This window comes from Glycine max, chromosome 6 (genome assembly GCF_000004515.6).
Source record: "Glycine max cultivar Williams 82 chromosome 6, Glycine_max_v4.0, whole genome shotgun sequence".
Classification (NCBI taxonomy): domain Eukaryota; kingdom Viridiplantae; phylum Streptophyta; class Magnoliopsida; order Fabales; family Fabaceae; genus Glycine; species Glycine max.
The window spans coordinates 7662879-7682345 of NC_038242.2; the positions used below are offsets into that span (position 1 = coordinate 7662879).

The 19467-nt window shown below is 34.8% G+C and overlaps 3 protein-coding genes across 4 annotated transcripts; 2 read left to right on the forward strand and 1 right to left on the reverse strand.

Annotated features, from left to right (window-relative positions):
• Positions 1-7778: 7778 nt before the first annotated feature.
• On the forward strand, positions 7779-11250 carry LOC100782651 (double-stranded RNA-binding protein 1). 2 transcript variants are annotated; one of them, XM_006581446.4, is made up of 3 exons: positions 7779-7967; positions 8385-8647; positions 10242-11250. In XM_006581446.4, the coding sequence occupies exons 1-3, from the start codon at positions 7943-7945 to the stop codon at positions 11043-11045; spliced, it is 1092 nt and encodes a 363-aa protein (XP_006581509.1). In that variant the 5' UTR covers positions 7779-7942; the 3' UTR covers positions 11046-11250. The 2 variants fall into 2 exon arrangements, with proteins under 2 accessions (XP_006581509.1, XP_003526553.1); XM_003526505.5 differs by having other exon boundaries at positions 7780-7967; positions 10254-11250.
• Positions 11251-12377: 1127 nt separating this feature from the next.
• Positions 12378-17685, forward strand: LOC100783193 (geranylgeranyl transferase type-2 subunit alpha 1). The gene is made up of 8 exons (XM_003526506.4): positions 12378-12534; positions 12637-12790; positions 12906-13066; positions 13275-13379; positions 14318-15103; positions 15207-15387; positions 15947-16130; positions 16736-17685. Exons 1-8 carry the CDS (start codon positions 12419-12421, stop codon positions 17122-17124), a joined length of 2076 nt encoding a protein of 691 aa, XP_003526554.1. The 5' UTR covers positions 12378-12418; the 3' UTR covers positions 17125-17685.
• A 656-nt stretch (positions 17686-18341) lies between these two features.
• On the reverse strand, positions 18342-19419 carry LOC100783725 (uncharacterized). The gene has a single exon (XM_003526507.4). It carries the CDS (start codon positions 19154-19156, stop codon positions 18488-18490), a length of 669 nt encoding a protein of 222 aa, XP_003526555.1. The 5' UTR covers positions 19157-19419; the 3' UTR covers positions 18342-18487.
• Positions 19420-19467: the final 48 nt, after the last annotated feature.

Sequence of the window (19467 nt, forward strand, 5' to 3'; positions counted from 1 at the left end):
TTTTTGATGCGTTTCTGTAAAACTTTTAGGAAAATGATGAACCTATATTCTGTTTTAGCGTCCGATTGAATGGAAGCAGGAGAAAAAGAAAAAGACAAAACATAAAATAAAGTTAAAATAAGATAGAAAAATATGTGAATGTATAAAATTTTTATGCGTATCTGGTTAAAAAGTTTAAGAATTAAATGATAATAAACATAATCTAGTTACTATGTATGCAGTGCAATAAATGCTTCTATCCCAGAATAATTAAATCCTGTGAAACCTTATGTGTGATCAATTATGGAGTCATTTATTTTAAAATATGGTAGAATTGATTTTTTGTGGTGATGTGAGAAAACAAAAGTAAAGGACAACACAAAAGCCTATGAGTAATTGATTTTGATAAAGTTCATTTTAAATTATTAGATGAGATTAGAGAATATGTTTTTAAATTAAATATATAACTAAAATTTTATTAGAAACTGTATATTTTTCCATTAAAAAAGCTGTATATTTTTATTAGAAACATAAAAAAAATTCTTTTAACACGAACAAATAGGAGATATTGCTATAGCAACTGTGAGAGAAACATTGAGGACTTACTTTTCGAAGTAGTTAGCATTTGCTAAAACTAGGAGCATGGTCACAGCCTCACAGGTCACCGTCACATTGATCGCTTTTAATGTCCGTAGGTGAAACCGACTTTTTAGTATTGTACTTTAATCCTTTATACTTTTTGATAGGGATCACCCAATGTTATATTTTTTTAGTTTTTGTAACATATATAACTTTTTAGTTTTTTTATAATAATTCTTACAATATTTAATTTTTGGTGTTATTTTTTGTTATTACTTAATTAGTGTTAACTACTGTTTTAATTTGTCATGTGATGACATATCACCTTTTTATAATTTTTAGTTTAATCCATGTAAATATACACAATTTTTATTTTAGTTTTCCAATATATGTTTTTTCTTAGAGTCTGACTCTTTAATTATTCCAAGTCTACCACCTCACCCCTTCCAAAAATAATCTGAAAATAAAGTTATTAATGTTCTATTCCCTTAATATTAAATTAGTATTTTTGCGGGAATATATCATATAGAGGGATCCAAGTTGTCCATTCATTGAGATGTTGGTGAACAAAGATTTAATTTGCATCATCAAGATCTGTGTTTGGCTATTCATGCACCTAGAAAAAGGATTTATTGAGAAAATTCTTTTACCTTACATTATGTTATGAGTGAATTATTCGTTTTCACCTCTTTTACAAAACTATTCAATGCTAGTTGCAAGAAGCGAGCAAAAACGGGAATGTGTTCCGATGCTGTTTTTTATTCTAAATTTGCCAGGAATTTGATTGTGATCATCTGTGAAACACAGTCAGCGTGTGTCTTTAAATATATTTCCATCTTCAAAGACACAATCAATCTTCTTCGTTCTCACAAGCCTTTCTCAGACAATTATATCCAGTAATAGTTGATAGGTTTGCATCAATAGGGGCGAGGGCCGTGACGGGGAAAACATTGTTGTTATTTAAAGCAATTGAAAAATGTTGTGAATGGTAGTTTATTATTTTGCTTTTATTATTTTTAACATTATGCTTTTGCTATTTTCATTCTACTATTTTATTTTTTTCGTCAAAATAAGATATCTTTATAGTCCAAAATTATATATGAGACTGATTTTCTAAAAAAGTATAAGAGTATTGATTAAGGGACAATTTCTCTACCTACAAGTATTATTTTATTAGTATAAGCAAGAATCAAACAATTATCATGTATTTAAACAGCTCAAACTATTACCTATCACATCATTTATCATTTAGATTTTTTTTTTGTTATTTTCATTTTACTCTCTATCTCAACCTTCTTCTTTTTTTCTTTTCTCTTGTCTTTGAGTTTGACATGTAATTATTTGTCTTTTCAGTATTGGCCTTTAGCAGTAAGACAATTAGTGGCAATTTGAATTCTAAGGGTGAATCTGTTGTGATGAAGACTTCAATTTAAATTTATCTACCTCTGTTGGGATAGGGTGTGCGTGTCAAGCTGCAAAAATTAGAAGTGGTGTGTGTCGCTTGCACAAGGTCCGTAAATTAGACTATTCTACTTCCGCCTTTGATTATCTATGTAATAACTAAAGAGACAGGTATATTTGTCTCTGCTTGAGAATGCTTAAATATATAACCTAAAAATTGATCACAAAAACTTAGCATTTAGTGTTGTAAAAAATTGTGCAACTCCTAGTAAGTTCCTGATAACACATTTGTTGCAAAATTTTAGTTGTTCCATTCGTATGCATAAGAAATACATTAAGGAGGTTTTGAGAACTTAGTTGATTATTTTCATGTGAACATTTAAATTGATTTTAGATTGTTAGAATTAAATCGCCCCCGTGTTTGGCTGGTATATAGCATGGAAGTACTGATAGATTCCAGATAAACGTGGGTGATCTTTATGTTCCAACTCTCTGTGAATGGGTGAATTATAGTACCACCACGCAACCAAGAGTTGTAAAAATATCTCCAATCACTTTTATTGATCATTTTGTTTCATAGCAAGTATGAAGAAATCTTGATATCACTATCAGGACAAAGATCCTTGAAGGCCAAGAATGGGAAAGCCTTTCATGTGCCAGGCTAATGATAACTGATAAGCCCAACTCCACCCAAGTTTGGAATCCAATAGGCAGTTGCTATTCTCACCTCAAATTTTCTATTCATACCCCTATGTGCATTAAAAAAATATTCCAAAAATAACAGAACTCGTTGTATAAAGTATGCATGTTTCTGTTATATAAGGGGATGTGCAAAAAATACACAAAACAGAAATACGTTCCCATAAATGTTTTGTTATTGGTTGATGAACAGGAACACCGTTAAATTCTTTAAAATAGATGCTTATAACATTATTTATAAACCTGCTAAGTTTTTCACACAGTTTTTGAATATCACGTGACAATGGGAACATAGTCTGAGTATCATGTTCATGTGACTCACACAAAGTCAACTAAGAACACAATATTGGCACTTTTTTCACCTTCATATAGTTGAGCATCTCTGTAACGTCTTTGTCTTTCAACAAAGTGTTTTCCTCCTTCAACTCCACATTGCTAGGCCCATATCATTCCACTACTAGTTAGGCTTTCCCCTACATTTTGCACAAGGTCATTGAGAAAGTAGGCGCGAAACAATAACTGGGATCCATTTCCGTACACTAAAAAAGATGCACATTATGACCTTTCAATGTCAACAGATGCAAAATAAGAAGTTGATACTGAATCTTCTTATAATATGTTTTTACAAAAAAAAAAAATACTTATTAAATGAAAGAAAAAATAAATGTATTTTGTACTCTCAAAATATTAAACGTATTTTTTGTATTACTCAATAGACTATTAAGAGAGTTAGTAAATAATACGCAACATCTAAAAACTTTAATAAGAAAAAAAAAAATCAGGGTTCCAATTATTCATCCCTATGATTAATACTGCTATACCAACAAAAATGCACCTACATATTAACTTAATATACATTAAAATAGTTCAAAACAAAATATTCATTAAAAGTTCAGAGTAATTTTAAAAATTAAGGATAAAAATGATGATTTTGATTCTGGCATAGGGGAATTTTTTTTATAAGTGATGATTTTGTTCTTCATCCTAGTATCTGAGTTCCATAAAAAGAATAAAATTCACCAATTATAATAAAATAAAACCAAAATTATTAAGAGACCTAAAAAGTATTTTAACTAAATATTCAAGACATATTTAGTTGGAATTTTTTTAAAATAATTATTAAAAATTAAAAAAATCATCTTCAATTGAAAACGAAAAGTGCATTTAACCACTCATTTAATACTTGTGCTGCTAGGACACTTGAAAAGAAAAATACTTGTGTTGTTAGTGTTGGGGAGAGAAATGTGTGCACATGTATGTAGCTCTTGTATCTGTTGGAAGATAATTTTTTCTTAATGTTAGTACCATATATTTTTTAACGATAAGTTATTAGTTAGTTTATAATTATCAAATTGAAATATATGAATATAATAACATGGTTGGATACACATAAAATTAATTGATTATTTGTCTCAAGTTACAATAACTAGTTTCTATGTGATTTTGTTTATTTGATGCCAAAATTATCATATATGTGAATTTTAAATGCGGATGGAAACAAACTATATATTCCATGTGTTATGTAGAGATTGACTGATGCTATGTTAGAAAGTGATTCAAATAGTTAAGGGGTTAAATGTAGAGTACGGTTATAATTAGAAAATGAGAACAATTTGTATTTTTTCTATTATAATTAGAAAATGAGAATAACTTGTATTTTTTCTATTTTTACGAAAAAATTATTGTTATAAATAGATAGTTATCAATATTGTATAAGTACTGTTCATCAGAATACAAAAACAATTTCTCTGTTGCATTCTTCTTTCTCTCTAACATAGTGGTATCAGAGCAAGTTCTCAGTTAAGGGACAGAAGAAATGAGATCAACCGGTGTGAATTTTTCTGCAAATCTTCCGTCCTCAATGGCAAGAACTGAGATCGATGGCGTGTATAGGTGAAGACAATTATGGGCTATCAATAAGTGGCTGAAATTGTTGAGGAAGGTTATCCCACAATCACTGAAGGCTCTACAGAAGCACAAAAAGCCCTTTACAGATAAAACAAGAAGAAAGATTGTAAAGCTACAGTCTTGATTCATCAATGTGTAGATGATGCATACTTTGAGAAGATTGTAGGCGCTGTAACTTCACAAGAAGCATGGAAGATCTTGGAGAAATGTAATGAGCGTGTAGAACAATTGAAGAAGGTGAAACTAGAAACGATGAGTTGTCAATATGAATTGATGCAAATGGAGAACAATGAAAAGATAGTTGATTTCTTCAATAGAGTCATCACTCACACAAATGCTATGAAGAACTATGGTGAAAAGATTTCAAACCAAACAATTATAGAAAAGATCCTGAGAACTCTTAATCCCAAGTTCGACCACATTGTCGTAACCATTGAAGAATCCAAGAAAATTGGGGAAATAACAATAGAAGAACTTCAAGGTTCTCTTGAAGCACATGAACAGAGACTCATTGAAAGAAAAACAGAGAAGCCAGGGGATCATCAGGCATTGCAGGCTCATACATCAAAGAGAGAGTAGGCAATAATTCCAAAGGTAATTTTAGAGGTTGTGGACATGGGAAAATTTTCAGAAGTGACTTTAAAAGAAACACACAAAATCAAGAACAAGAAAAGAATGAAGAAAATCAACCAGAAAGCTCTAACGGAAAAGGGAATTTTAGTAACTGGAGAGAAAAAAAAGAAAAAGACGATTGACAGGAAAAGAATCAAATGTTTCAATTGCAATCGAATTGGACGTTTTTCAACAGAGTGTGTAGCCGCACCAAGTAGCATAGATCATAGGGGGAATCAGTCACACAATGATTATGAAGCACATATGGCCAAAGAAAAGAATGGAGCAAACTTTGAAGAACAACCCTTGATGTTGATGATGATTACCAATTCAGAATCTCATAATAATGAAACCTGGTACACAGATTCTGGATGCTTAAACCATATGACTGGGCATAAGGATTGACTTGTTAATTTTGATGCAATGAAGAAGAGTAAAGTAAGGTTTGCAGACAATAGAGTTATACAAGCTGAAGGAGTAGGGAATGTGGCTATTAGAAGACTAGATGGAAGACAAGCAATGATCACAAATGTACTTTATGTTCCTGGGATGAAGAGTAACCTGATAAGTATGGGTCAGCTCCTGGAGAAGGGATTTTCAATGAAAATGAGTAATGGATCTCTGGAAGTCTATGATACAACAAAAGAAATGATTATGAAAGTCCCATTAGCCAAAAATAGAACGTTTAAGGTAAATCTGAATACTATTGAACCTCAATGTCTCTCTGTTGTTACATTGTCTGATGACTCATGGTTATAGCATCTAAGGCTAGGCCACTTGAATTTTAAAGATTTAAGCCTATCGAGATAAAAAAAAACATGGTAATTGGTTTCTCCTCAATTGTGATTCCAAAGAAAGTGTGTGACAATTGTCTGATCAGCAAGCAACCCAGAACATCTTTTAGCTCATTCACCATGTCCAAGGATAATGATTTTCTACACATTATATACTATGATGTTTGTGGACCATTTGATGTTCCATCTTTAGGAGGAAACAACTATTTTGTTTCATTTGTGAATGACTTTAGCAAAAAGCTATGGCTTTACTTGATTAAGGTCAAGAGTGAAGTGTTCAATACCTTTAAGGGATTCAAGGCTTTAGTATAAAAGCAGTCAGGAAAGTGCATGAAGACTTTGAGGACTGATGGAGGAGGAGAATTCACTTCTAGTGAGCTAAAAGATTTTTGCAAGGAGCATGGAATTGTGCATGAGGTTACTGCCCCCTACACTCCCAAACATAATGGAATAGTGGAAAAAAGAAATAGGATTATATTGAACATGGTAAGGTGTATGCTTAAACAGAAAAATCTCTCGCACAGCTTCTGGGGAGAAGCAGCCATGACTGCTGCCCATGTCCTTAATAGATGTCCCACCAAGAGGCTGAACTCAGTGGTTCCAGAAGAAGCATGGTCTAGCAGCAAGCCCTCAGTCTAACATTTTAGAATCTTTGGTTCATTGTGTTACAGACACGTTCCAGAACAAAAGAGAAAAAAACTTGATGATAAAAGTGAACCAATGATCTTTGTATGCTATAACTTTACAGGCTCATACAAGCTGTACAATCCCAAGACTAGAGAAGTTCTCTTCAGCAGAGATGTTTAGTTTGATGAATCAAAATCATGGAGTGAACTACAGGCCATAAATGAAACAATTTCAAGATTACAGCTTGATTGGGAAGAAATTGACTCAGGAAAAGAAGTCACATAGGGTACATTGAATACTGAGCAGTAGATTGTGAACAACAGACCTAAAAGAAACAAAAATTTCCCCTAAAGACTCTCAGATTATCAACTCTATCTTAATAATGCCATTTCTAGTGATGGTGAATTGGTTCAACACCTTGCACTCATGGCCGATGCGGAACCTATTAATCTTGATGAAGCTATTGTAAGTGAGGTATGAAGATCAACCATGGAAGAATAATTAAGGAGTATCGAGAAGAACCAAACCTGGGAAATGGTAGAATTACCGGAGAACAAGACTCTTATTGGTGTCAAGTGGATTTTTAAGGTTAAACTCAAACCAGATGGAACAATTGCAAAATATAAGGCCACATTGATAGCTAAGGATTTCATGCAGAAGAAAGGAATATATTACACAGATTTTTTGCCTCTATAGCCAGACTTGAGACTGTAATCACATGCTAATGAGACTCCAACTCTACAACTTTTTCATCATCAACATAATTTCTTTTAATATATTTTTAATTATTGTCAGAAAATGACTGGAAACCATAATATTATTATGTGGAACTTGTTCTTTATTTAATGAAGTTTATTAACGATTTCATAATTTTTATTATTTCAAACTTCTAACTAATAAAAAAAGTGTGAATTAGAAATATTAAGTTAGACTATTTTTTTTTTATGAAAAAAAAGTGTTCATAGTGAGAGTAATGTGAGTGTGTTAAGTACTAATAAGTAGTAACAGTTAGAACTCCTGTTGTTGAAGTATGGACCGTATGATGAAGCAGAAAAGAAGATGAACAAGCGAGGAATTGTATCAGATGGACCTGATGAATGGGCCTTTTATCGGGTACTATGCACCCCACCCGAAAGAAACGCGTCCCATCCACTTTAAATAGAACGAACGAGAGCGGCGCAGATTCCGGCATTGCTTCCACAGTAGTACACGCCAACTCTCTCTTCTCTTCTCACACCGTATAAAAACTCATTCACACCATCAATCAAATACACCGAACTAGTTTAATAAGTCTCAGAAACACTCACTCACTCGATTCTTCTCAAACCGTCACCGTCGAGGCTATGCCCACCAACGAAGACTTCCAGAGTATGTATTCTCTGTCATTGATTTCTCGCTTCTGTGTTCTTTGAAGTGAATCTTGAATGCGTTTTCTGAATTGTTTTATTGTTTTGGATGAGGGAGGGAGATTTTAAAAATGTAAATGTAAGTTGAAGAGAAATGTGTTTTATGCCCAAGAAAGAGAATTTGAGAAGGAATAAGTGGACTATTAGGTTTCGTCCAAAGGTTTCAATTGATTAGGACCGGGAGAAATTTGATTCCTTTCTTGATGATATTGGTTACTAGATAAATCAAAGATAGGGTAAACATGGAATTGAATATAGATTAGGTCAGGCTTATTTGTCACGCTACTTATATAGTTCGAGTGAGTCTTTGAGATATTGCTTTATGCTCTAATTATTTACAATTTTACATGTTTTTTTTTTTATATGTATGTTTTGTCAGGTGTTTCAAATTGCTATGTGTTCAAGAGCCGATTGCAGGAGTATGCACAGAAGGCGGGGCTGCCCACGCCTGTCTATGAAACTATTAAGGAAGGGCCTTCCCATGAACCTTCTTTCAGGTCAACAGTGATAGTGAACGACGTTCGGTATGATTCTTTGCCTGGATTTTTCAACCGCAAGGCAGCAGAGCAGTCGGCCGCCGAAGTTGCTTTGGTGGAGTTGATCAAATCTAATTTAGTTAATCAATCCATCACTCAACCTGTTGTAAGTAGTCTTTACCGAGTATAAACTTTTTTTGTTGTTTGCACGGTTTGGGAGTAGTTGATTTTTTTTTAATGCTTCTTTTCCTTCGTTTGTTTGTACTTTGCACCCTTTTGCTGCTCCTCTTCTCTAGTAGTCAATAGTGCACTATAGTGGAGCAGCAGAATGGACTGGCCCCGGGCTGCTATGGGATTGAAATATAGGAGTGGTTTCCAATAGCAGCCGTTGAAGCCATAGTTGCTGCTTTTCACATGCTATAGCGGCATTACCATGATATGGGTTTCAAAACCTCTTTTTTACCCTTGAAAGTTGAAACCGTGTTGTCAAAAAACATAATAGGATTTGAAACCCTTCTTCCTTGACCATTCTGCAAAAAGTTACCCCTGTTTTGAACTTCATTTCTTCACACTTTACAAGACTATTTTTTCCCATCTCTGTTACAAGTTCACAGTCTACTAATTTGATCTAATTTATTATTTTCTTTTTTATTAATTTCACAACCATCTTTCATTTTTTACTTCACTACTATGTTTTTTTCTGCTCCTAGATTGATAGTTACTGTATGTGTAAGCTGTGACTAATTAGTTATTGTTCATCATGAATTTCTTTAACTATGGTTTTCTTAGTATTTGTGTGGTATAAAATATTTAGTTTGCATAATATTTATAATAGCAGTCATCCCACTTCTCACTATAGCATTTTCAATGTTGGCTGCTACACACTGCCAATCTGAGATTGATAACCATGTCTTATTAATAGAGTTTCTACCATTATATTGGAGATCTTTGTCTTAAATTTTCATCTGATGAATACTTCTGTTTGTTTTCCGGTTTTTGTTTATAATCCTGTACTTTTTAGTTCTTTATACTGTTGGAATAATTACTTGGAATGCATGGATTTTTGTGAAAAGAAAATGTCAGTTTGAAGGCTGAAGCATTGCCTGCCCTGGGATTTAAAGTTACTTTTGTCCCACTGTAGTTGAAGTCCTATTGTTCTTTCTCACTCATACAGGAATTATCCTCATCCTTTAACCCCGTAATAATTATGTGCAAGGGAATGGTAGAGAAGGGTAGTTGGTTGAAAACAAAAACTTCAACACTTTGTTCATGTTTTTGCTCAACCCAAGTTGACCATCCATACTACTTGCCACTCATCACCAACCTTGTTTTTGTCCATTTTGACTATGAGCAGAAATATAATTGCTGCATGTTTTGTACATGGAAAATTGTAGATAACCACATTTGTTTTGCCATAATGTATGACTTGAATAGTTGAATGCTTATTTACTCTTGGATGGATGATTGATCACTGCCACTTCATTGTATCCAACAACCACCAATTCCTGGGTAACTTTTTTGGCCACGCAGAACTAAATTTTGCAGATTACATTTTCACCCACCTTAGTCATTATTTACTTCTTGAAATATGCTTAGTTTTCAGATTTAATGTTTGAGAGCTTATAGCTTTGTTGAACAATTTATCTTAGGCATTCGTGATTGTATTGTCTCTCAGACATGTGAGACTTTTATTTCAGCATTGTAGTCTCTTTCAGCTGTACAAGTTATTAAATATTTGCTGCCTCTGACCATGTTAGTAGTGTTTCTTCCAGCATGAAACAGGATTATGCAAGAATTTACTTCAGGAATATGCTCAGAAAATGAACTATGCAATGCCTATGTATCAGTGCAAGAAGGATGAAACACCAGGCCGAGCATCAGTATTTTCATGTACGGTTGACATTGGGGGGATTCTATATATTGGGGGAGCAGCAAAAACAAAGAAGGAAGCAGAGATAAAAGCTGCCAGAACTGCTTTATTAGCTATCCAGTCAAGTGCATCGCAAGCTTCCCAAGACCAGGTTGGCCATCCACAGTTGACAGTCCTTCCATGCAGAAAAAGGGCAACAGAATCTGTTGCCATAGCTGATGAGAATTCAAATCCCCCAAAGCCTAAGAAAGCGCGGTTTAAGAGGAAGTCTTCCAAGAGGAAACCCTCTAGAGACAAGATGGGCCAAATTCATACTGAAAACTTGGGCATTGGAGCAAATATCAATCATGAGGTAGAAACACATGCAAGTGTTAATGGTGAATCTGGCGTCCTTGAAAAGAAATCCGAAACATTCACTTCAGAAGCCGCCAACAATTTTGAGAATGGAGTATCAGTTAATTATCAAGAGAAAGAAACATTGGCTGGGGAGAGTTCTCTTGCTGTCAATAGCCAGGAAGGAATTTTTGAGAATGGGAAGTCAACAGAATTATATTCCAAGGAGAACAATCTTGTGACTGTTGTTACAGAACTATCTTCTGTGTCAAATGGAGGCATACCGGAAACAGGTGTGGAGGTGAACAAACAGCAATACAATGGAGAAATGGTTTCTGACCATTGTGTTGTGGGGGGTTGAGGCTTATTGAATTATTTAAATTGGAAGGTAAGATTCAAGCAATGGCAGTCATTTATTAGTGTTAGGAACCTTGAGGCTTCCAACTGTTTTTCTTTGTTGGGTGTCACTCAATTAGGAAAGTAAAATACAGGATGTGATGATTCTCATAGCATGTTGATAATTTTTATCGTTTAACTGATGAGGGTGTTTTAACACCATTTATTTATGTTGTATTAGTATATTTGAGTTATCTGCTCCATTTGTCCGCGACATGGGACATGGATTTGGACGGGTTTGAGTTTATATTAAAAACGCTGTTTCCTTTCAGAGTTTAACTTTACATTTGAAACGTGTTTAATAAGAATCAATGCATGTATTCGAAGTTGAGAACTTTAACGGTGTGTTTGGTAGGATGAGGAAAAATGCCCCCAAAAATCACTTCTCCTGTCGGGTAAGGCATTAGATATTTACCAAAACTTGTAGGTCTTTGAGCAGATCCGAGATAGAAATAGGGTGAATAAAAATAGATGAGAACTATAATAGATTTAGTCTTACAAAGATAATTCACACATGTGTGTATTTTTTTAAAAAAAAACTTGACGACTTGACGACTTAACTCTTAATTGTTTACAGAACAGAATGTATATGATAATAATAGTACAGAATGTATAAGATAATAATAATTGTTGTTCATGTGTGAAAAATCTATTATATGAAGTTAATATAAGTTAAGGGTAATGTCTAAACAATTAACAATGTGATGATTGGCGGGACGAAATAACTCAGTCTTAAACTTAGTCAATTAATCAATTGATTTACATCTACGCCTTTGGTGGTGTCCCAAAATGGCTTTAGGGGAATAAGAAAAATAGAAGTAATAAATAACATTATTATTTCATATATTTGAATAAAAATGTTCTTTTGATTTAACATTTTATTTATCAAAAAATTGTTAATTACTAATGAGTTTGTTGTTTGGTTTGATGTTAGATTTTTTAGAATTATATTGAAGTATTCTTAAGATAATTTTTCTTGTCCCCTTCCATGTTAAAGAGTTGATTCAATTAGGATTCTCAATTTTTCCATGATATTTATCTTTATAATTTGATCATGTGGATTAGGTTCAATTTTGATATAATTTGACTATCCATAATAAGAGCTAATTTTGTGTGCAAAATTGATTTTTATTGAAATAATTTCAAACAATTTTGGTGTTGGATATTTTTTTTATAGAGTTTAACTATTAATTTTACTTTTATAATAAAAATATTTAAAAATAAATCGCATCAAATAATATCTATTCTTTAGGGGAAAAAAAGTGATTTTGGAAACTACTAAAGTGATCTCAGCACACTATTCACTCTTGTGCGTGGTAGTGTGAATTAAGTTTGAAAATGCACGGTCGGCCTCGCAAAGCGTTGAAGCAAGAAGATGAAGCCGCTTCAGCAGCCAAAACTGAGAAGCTTCGTTCTGTACAAGCTCAGTTCCTCGCCAATCACCACAATCACATGTTGCTTCTTCTTCCTTCAACTTTCTTCTCTCTCTCTCTCTCTCTCTCTCTCTCTCTCTCTCTCGATTTATTCAAGAATTGCGCAAATCTGGTTGGCTGCAGATATAGCAAGGAAGCGCTAGATTTGAGCGCGAAGCTTCTAGAAGTGAATCCAGAGTGCTACACAGCTTGGAATTACAGAAAGCTCGCCGTTCAACATTTTCTCTCTAACTCCGATTCCGATCCCCACTCTATCTTCGATGACGAGCTCAAACTCGTGCGTTTTCACTCTCGTCGGTTAATTTAATTCAATATAATTTGGAAAATAAATAATTACTTGATTTTGTTTTTCTATGAATTGAATGAATTACTATGCTTGGTTTTTTATTTAGGTGGAGAATGCGTTGAGGAAGAATTTCAAGTCTTACGGCGCGTGGCATCATAGAAAATGGGTACTCAACAAGGGGCATTCGTCCATAGACAACGAAATGCGCCTTCTGAATGGTTTTCAGAAGATGGATCCTCGGAATTTTCATGCCTGGAATTACCGAAGGTTAATCCCTCTTTTCAACCAGAGAAAAAAAAATTATGCAAATTGAGAGTTTTTTTTACCACTGTGTTTTTTACAGTTAAAAATCAAATCTCGCATTTATAAATAAATAAATAAACACATGTTTCCAGTGCAGTATTTAACTCTAGTTCAATCTTTAAACCGAATTGGCTAAGTTGGTGTCCTTTTTTTGTGTTGATTTTACTTCCAGGTTTGTTGCTGAACTGATGAAACGATCAGATGAGGATGAGCTGAAATACACAGAGGAAGTGATAGCGACTAATTTCAGTAATTACTCTGCATGGCACAATCGTAGGTTGGTATAGTTAGCTTGAAGTTTACTTATTCAAAGGGACATTCTGGCACCTTTTCGGTATGGCTTTGCTCATTTTATTGCCTGAGTTACATAAATATGTTTTTTCAGAACTTGTGAATCGACCATAGACTGTTTTCCTTGTGTGTGCATGTGTCTCTGAAAGGGCATGAAATTGCAATGTTAGAAATGATGTTCTGTTGTTGTATTGCGCATCTTGCTGACATATTTGTAGTCAAGATTGATTTGTCTACTTATGTTTGTTTTATTATTATGTTATTTTCTTGAAATAAGCATTGCCATCTATCAACCTTACATATTTAAATGTTTTCAATGTGAATCTTGGAGGTGTACCTTTGGTATCTATGCTTGATCAATTGTGGTCGAGAATGGTGGTTTGATTTCATGTTTACACCCATCTCGTTGTTTGGCAAATATTTGTTTCAGTATTGCCAATAATAATCAATTAGCTTCTACTTTGAAGCATTCTACATGATTCTCATATGGATAAACAAACTAAAAGTATATTATTGCATGTACTTTAAAAATGACACCCTTTTGGTGCTTGATATGGTTACATGCCATGTTCTATCGAAATATAAACATTCCCATTTCCCACATCTTAAATGATCATGATACATGATGCAATGACTTTTATCATTTGAACATGAGAGATATTTTTATGTTGTTGTAAAAAGTTTGTGTAACTGTATGCACCAGGTAGTAATACTACCCTTCATTAGAATAGTGGGAAACCCTTTTTTTCTTTTTGGTTTTCCTTCAGTGTTTCTTTTTGGGTGGGTTCAAACCAACACCATTCTTTAGGACTTTGTTTCATTGGGTAAAATGTGACTCTTCATGATTTATTAATCTAAAGCAAAAGGCCAAGAAAGGCGGATTAACTAATTTTATTAATACATATTGTATTGCGAATTTTTCAGTGTGCTTTTGTCTAATTTGCTGAAAAGAAAGGCTGAAGGATATTTCCCTAAAGAAAAAGTTTTGGAAGAGGAGTTTGAGCATGTCCACAATGCTATTTTTACCGATCCAGATGATCAGAGTGGCTGGTTTTATCATCTTTGGCTCATTCAACAAACAGTGAAAATTGATGCTCCTCTACTTGTTTCATCTTGGCCTTCCCATGGATCTAATATAACTCTAATTGGGGACAATGATCTTCGTGGTTGTGGTTTGTCTCTTCTGAATGGTACACTATCAAACCCTGGAACACTTCCAATCATTCTTTATTTCAATCAAGCCGTAGAAGGAATAAACTCATCCACAGTGGCTATTAAATCTGAACTTTTAAAGGAGGAACTTATTTGGAAACCACTTTCAATGAACAATTCAAATACTGCTCAGTTTTGGGTTGTATATCTAAACCTTGGAAATTTTGAGCTTCAACCGTCAAAAACTTACTCTGTAGAGATCAACATTGGACATTCTAAGGGTATTATATCTTCAAATGGAAATCACTTTGATGATCCTTCCCAAATTTCCTGTAAAGTGTTTGTGCAGACTGCATCTAGTGAACCTACTGAAGGACAGGGTGGGAAAAGGACTACATGGAAGGATACAAATTTCCAAAAAATTGACCATTTTCAGGAATCAGATTCCATTCTTCCTGCTGATCAAAATCACCATATTCCAACAACTTCCAATTGGTGCACTGAGGAAATTGGTGAAGAAATAACTAAAGTTCGGGACTTATTGTCCGAGTATGACTGGTAAGGTTGATTTCTTAAATGGATAATCTTATGATTTAAAGTTATTCCCATGTTTTTGTCCCTGTTTTATTAGATAATAATGTGTGCCCTTTTCTTTTTGTAGTAAAATTGGTAAGCTTACACTAGCAAGACTTTTGAGTGCTCTTGATTCGTTATCATTTCAATATGATGGAAGAAAATCTAACACTGAAGAAGTTCTTCAACTTTACACTGATCTGATGAAGTTGGATCCAACACATTATCTATACTACAAAGATGAGCATAGTCTAATATCACTAAAGCGGGTAATTCAGTATTAAATATCTATTGTAACATGATCCTGTTTGCCATTCACTTTTGTTGATAAAGATGACAAATACTCATGTGAATATCTCTATCAGCATACATTAAATAATATGATGCCAGCTAGAATAAAAAGACCTTTCATTCTTGTATCTGTTCTCGAATGAACGTGTTTATTTTTCTGTTTCCAAATTGAAAACTGAAAACATGACTAAGAATGTATTTATTTGTGTTTAACTGAAAAGGATTTCCTTGGATTCCCATTTGAGGTGTGGGAAAAAAGTGGAAGCTGAAAATATTTTCAGAACCAAACTTGCACTTTGTAGACAAATCTGTTGACTGGAGAAAAGGCATTTAGAAAATACAAGAATCTTCCAATTTCTATTGTTTTTTTTTTTCCATTATGCTGGTTTTCCTATAAAATTGTGCTAGTCTTTGGAAGCTTTTATTTGGCCATGCTTGTGTATTTTTATACTTGCTATTAGCATTACACTAGTGCAAATTTTCTGTTTCTTCCACCATAAATCATTTTTCTCTTTTTATGTTTTGATGATTCTGCAGATAACTTCAACTAGGGATTCTTTACTACCATACTGCCACTACTATAAAGATGCAACAGAAACAATCACTGGTTATGTCTGTCTACGATTACGAAATCTATCATTGTCACGGATGGGATCCATTGAGAATTTATTGTGGGTGCAAATGCTAGACCTTAGCCACAACGAACTTCAATCCGTTGAAGGTAGAACTTGCATATCTGATTATTTTACAGTAACTTAGCTTTTCCCTCCCTTAAAATACAAGAGTCTATCCTTATTCCTTCTTAGTGGGTGCAGCAACATGTATTCTTGTATGTCATCGTGCTTAATCCTGTATCATAGATTCATGAACCCTTAATTTTTCTTATTCTTAATTAAACTGAATAATATTATGCTCTCCTATTTTCTTTTTAACTTTCTTATCAGGATGTTTTGCTTGTATTAACAAACCACTAGTCTTCTTCCCTTCTGTTTCTATCCATGTTTAGCTAACCCCAATTCTTTCCTATGCTAATGAAGCATAAGCTGTCCGCCTTTTGAATCTATATAGTTTCAGCAGGACTACTGATGTTAATAGTTTAATAAAATTTAATAAATTAATGTTAATGATTTGAATATTTTTTGTTTCTTGCAATATATATTTACCCAATTATAGCAAACATGATTTTCAAGTTGTTATGCAGAGAAACTGAATCCTGAAAGGTTGTCTCTAGCTTAGGTTGTATCTTTAATCTCTTTTGGAAAGTTTAGCTTTTGACGTTGTATCCAAAAATGGAAATCAAATGTCTCATACTGAATCTTTTGACAGGGTTGGAGGCCATGCAACTTCTATCTTGCTTAAACCTGAGTCATAATAAATTTGGTAGTTTTACTGCTTTGGAGCCTGTCAGATTGCTTAAGTCACTTAAAGTGCTGAATATCTCATACAATGAGTTAGGCTCTCACTCGATTGACACCACGAGATACTTATGCTCTTCTCCTGTATCACATGCTGAAGAATTTGCCTGGGACCGTTTTGAACTCCTCACTGACAGCATTAATGCCACAAAATTTTGGGAAGCTTTCTTGATATTTGGAAGCTTGACATTGACAGAGTTAAACATAACAGGGAATGCAGTAGCTGATGAGAACTTCAGGTCATTTCTTGTCAAAGTTTTGCCAACACTCAAGTGGCTAGATGATGAAGAATTATCTTGACCTATCCTGGCTTTTAGGGATACAGTTTTATCTTACCGGTATAATGTGAAAATATACTTCCTCATCCAGAAGATTGTTCATTCATTGGGTAAACTTGTCCTTGACAAAGGACATTTTTAACCCATTTATCATTTGGTCCTAACTGGCATAAGATCCTAGATTGCTACTATGGATTGTGCTAATAAAAGTGGGTAACATATTTTACTGTCTATACAAAATACCAAATGACGTCCTTGATGAGTTATACAAGCTCCTTGTTCAAATCTCAGTGCTTCGCCTTAGTCATGAAGAAGGTGCAGTTTATTTTACAAGTCTTAAACATGTACCCGATCTTTGATATTAGCCTTGTTAGGCTTGAATTTCTCTCAAATTATGGTGCACTGACACATTAAGGTGTAGTCCATTCTCTCGTGAAGGACAAAAGTATCATTTGTGTAATCAATCTCTCTCATGTTTCCTTGATCTTAACCTTGTATTTTTGAACATTGCATGCTTGAAACAGTGATTGTAACTTGTTGCCTTGTTAAAATAGAGAAGACAACTAGACAAGTTTAGGAATCATATTTACACCCTAATAATCTCTCTAATTTATTAACACACACAAATAATCTCGGTCATTTTTTAAACAAATCCAATCCCTTTTAGAGTTGATCTTCTTAAGACCTGCAAAAAAAATCTTAACAGCTGAAAAATGCTGCGGTTTGATAGAATCCTTGGTGGATTTGATGAGGGCAGAACTGGCTTGACATTTGAAGGAGGTTGTTGGATTGTCACAGTTGATGAAGTTCTAGAAAATGGCACTCTCCAAAGTAGAGAACATGCAAAAAGTGAGCCTTGTAAACAAAGGGAACCAATCCTCAGCAAAGGTGTCAGTGAGGGAGACCTCCTTCAGTCAAAAGCACACACCCTTTTGCAGTTACTAAGAGAGTCTCTTTATCCAGAATATACACTCTTTTGAAATCCTCTCTTTCTCTTTCTACATACCACAACTTGTGAGATGAAAAATCCATGGCAAAAAGAAAACAAAACATAAGCGAAAAAGGAATACTACATTTTGAAAGAGAAAGAGAAATTTTGTGTTATATAAAAGGCAGGACTGCATGATCCACTGGTTGTGGTTCTTAGATCTTTGGCAGAAGGAGGTCCCCAAGTAAGAAATTTTGTTCCCTTTCAATTTCTAAGATTTCGCATCTTAAGATAGCGTAGAATTAAAATCCTTCGGCGAAAATCATTTTATTGCTTGCTCAAACTTAACATTCAATTACTCTCCATAATCGAAGATTAGAAACAACAGTTATAAATTAAACATACAATAACCAAAGCGATCGATCACATCTTAAAGCTCACATCACTCAACACCAAATTACGACGATCCCAACCTGCTGAGCGCTTCTTGAGCCACATTCAACTGTGGCTCCAACTCCAAAGCCTCTTTATAAGCTTTCTTCGCTTCCTCTCCCATCTTGTTCCCTTCGTAGGTTTCCCCCAACATGCACCACGCCTTCGCGTTTCGCGGACTCAGCTTCACCGACTCGGTCAAATCAGCCAGCACCGAGTCAACGCCGCGCCGCTCGCTCATCGCGATCTTCAGTTCCGCCCTCTTCAGAAGCGCGTCACCTCTCTCGTCCTCCGCGAGCGAACCCGCTGCGAGTGGAGACAACGCGGCGTCGAGCGCATCGAGCGCGTTGGTGCGGAAGCCCTGGAGGTCGAGCGCCATGGACTTGAGGAGGTGCGAGGCGGCGTCCTTGGGGTCGAGCGCGATGGCCTTCTCGGCCTCGGCTAGGGCTTGTTTGGCGAGGGAAGTTGCGGAGGAAGCGCTTTTGGATCTTCTGGCTTGGGCGAGGAGCTGCGCGCCTTTGACGAAATGGCGCTTGGCTTGCACGGCCCGTGGGTTCGGGGGACGGTGGCGGAGCTTGGCGTAGAGGTTTTGAGGGATGCCGTGCATCCAGAGGAAGCTGAAAATCGTGAGCGAGATGAAAACGACTTGTAACGCCACGTCGCGGATCATTGCTTTCTTCTCGTCGAACTCCATTTTTTTTTTTTGGTTTCTCCGATCTACAGATAGATGAGATGAATTTTTGACGTGTTGAGGAAGGGCTCAGTTGTGTAGTGAAGCTCTTGTTCCGTCAGAGACTTTATGCATACCGTAGCCGCCTTGCTTCCTTTGACTTATCTCCTTCTTTTTTCTCATTATTATTATTCTCGTTAACGGAAATAATAATTGAGGTAAAAAAGGAGAGATTTTATATAAAAGTATTTCTGCTTCAAAATATATATATATATATTAAGTATTTCCACTAGGTGTAGTTGGATGGTGTGATCGGAGTAAATGAAGGGATATAT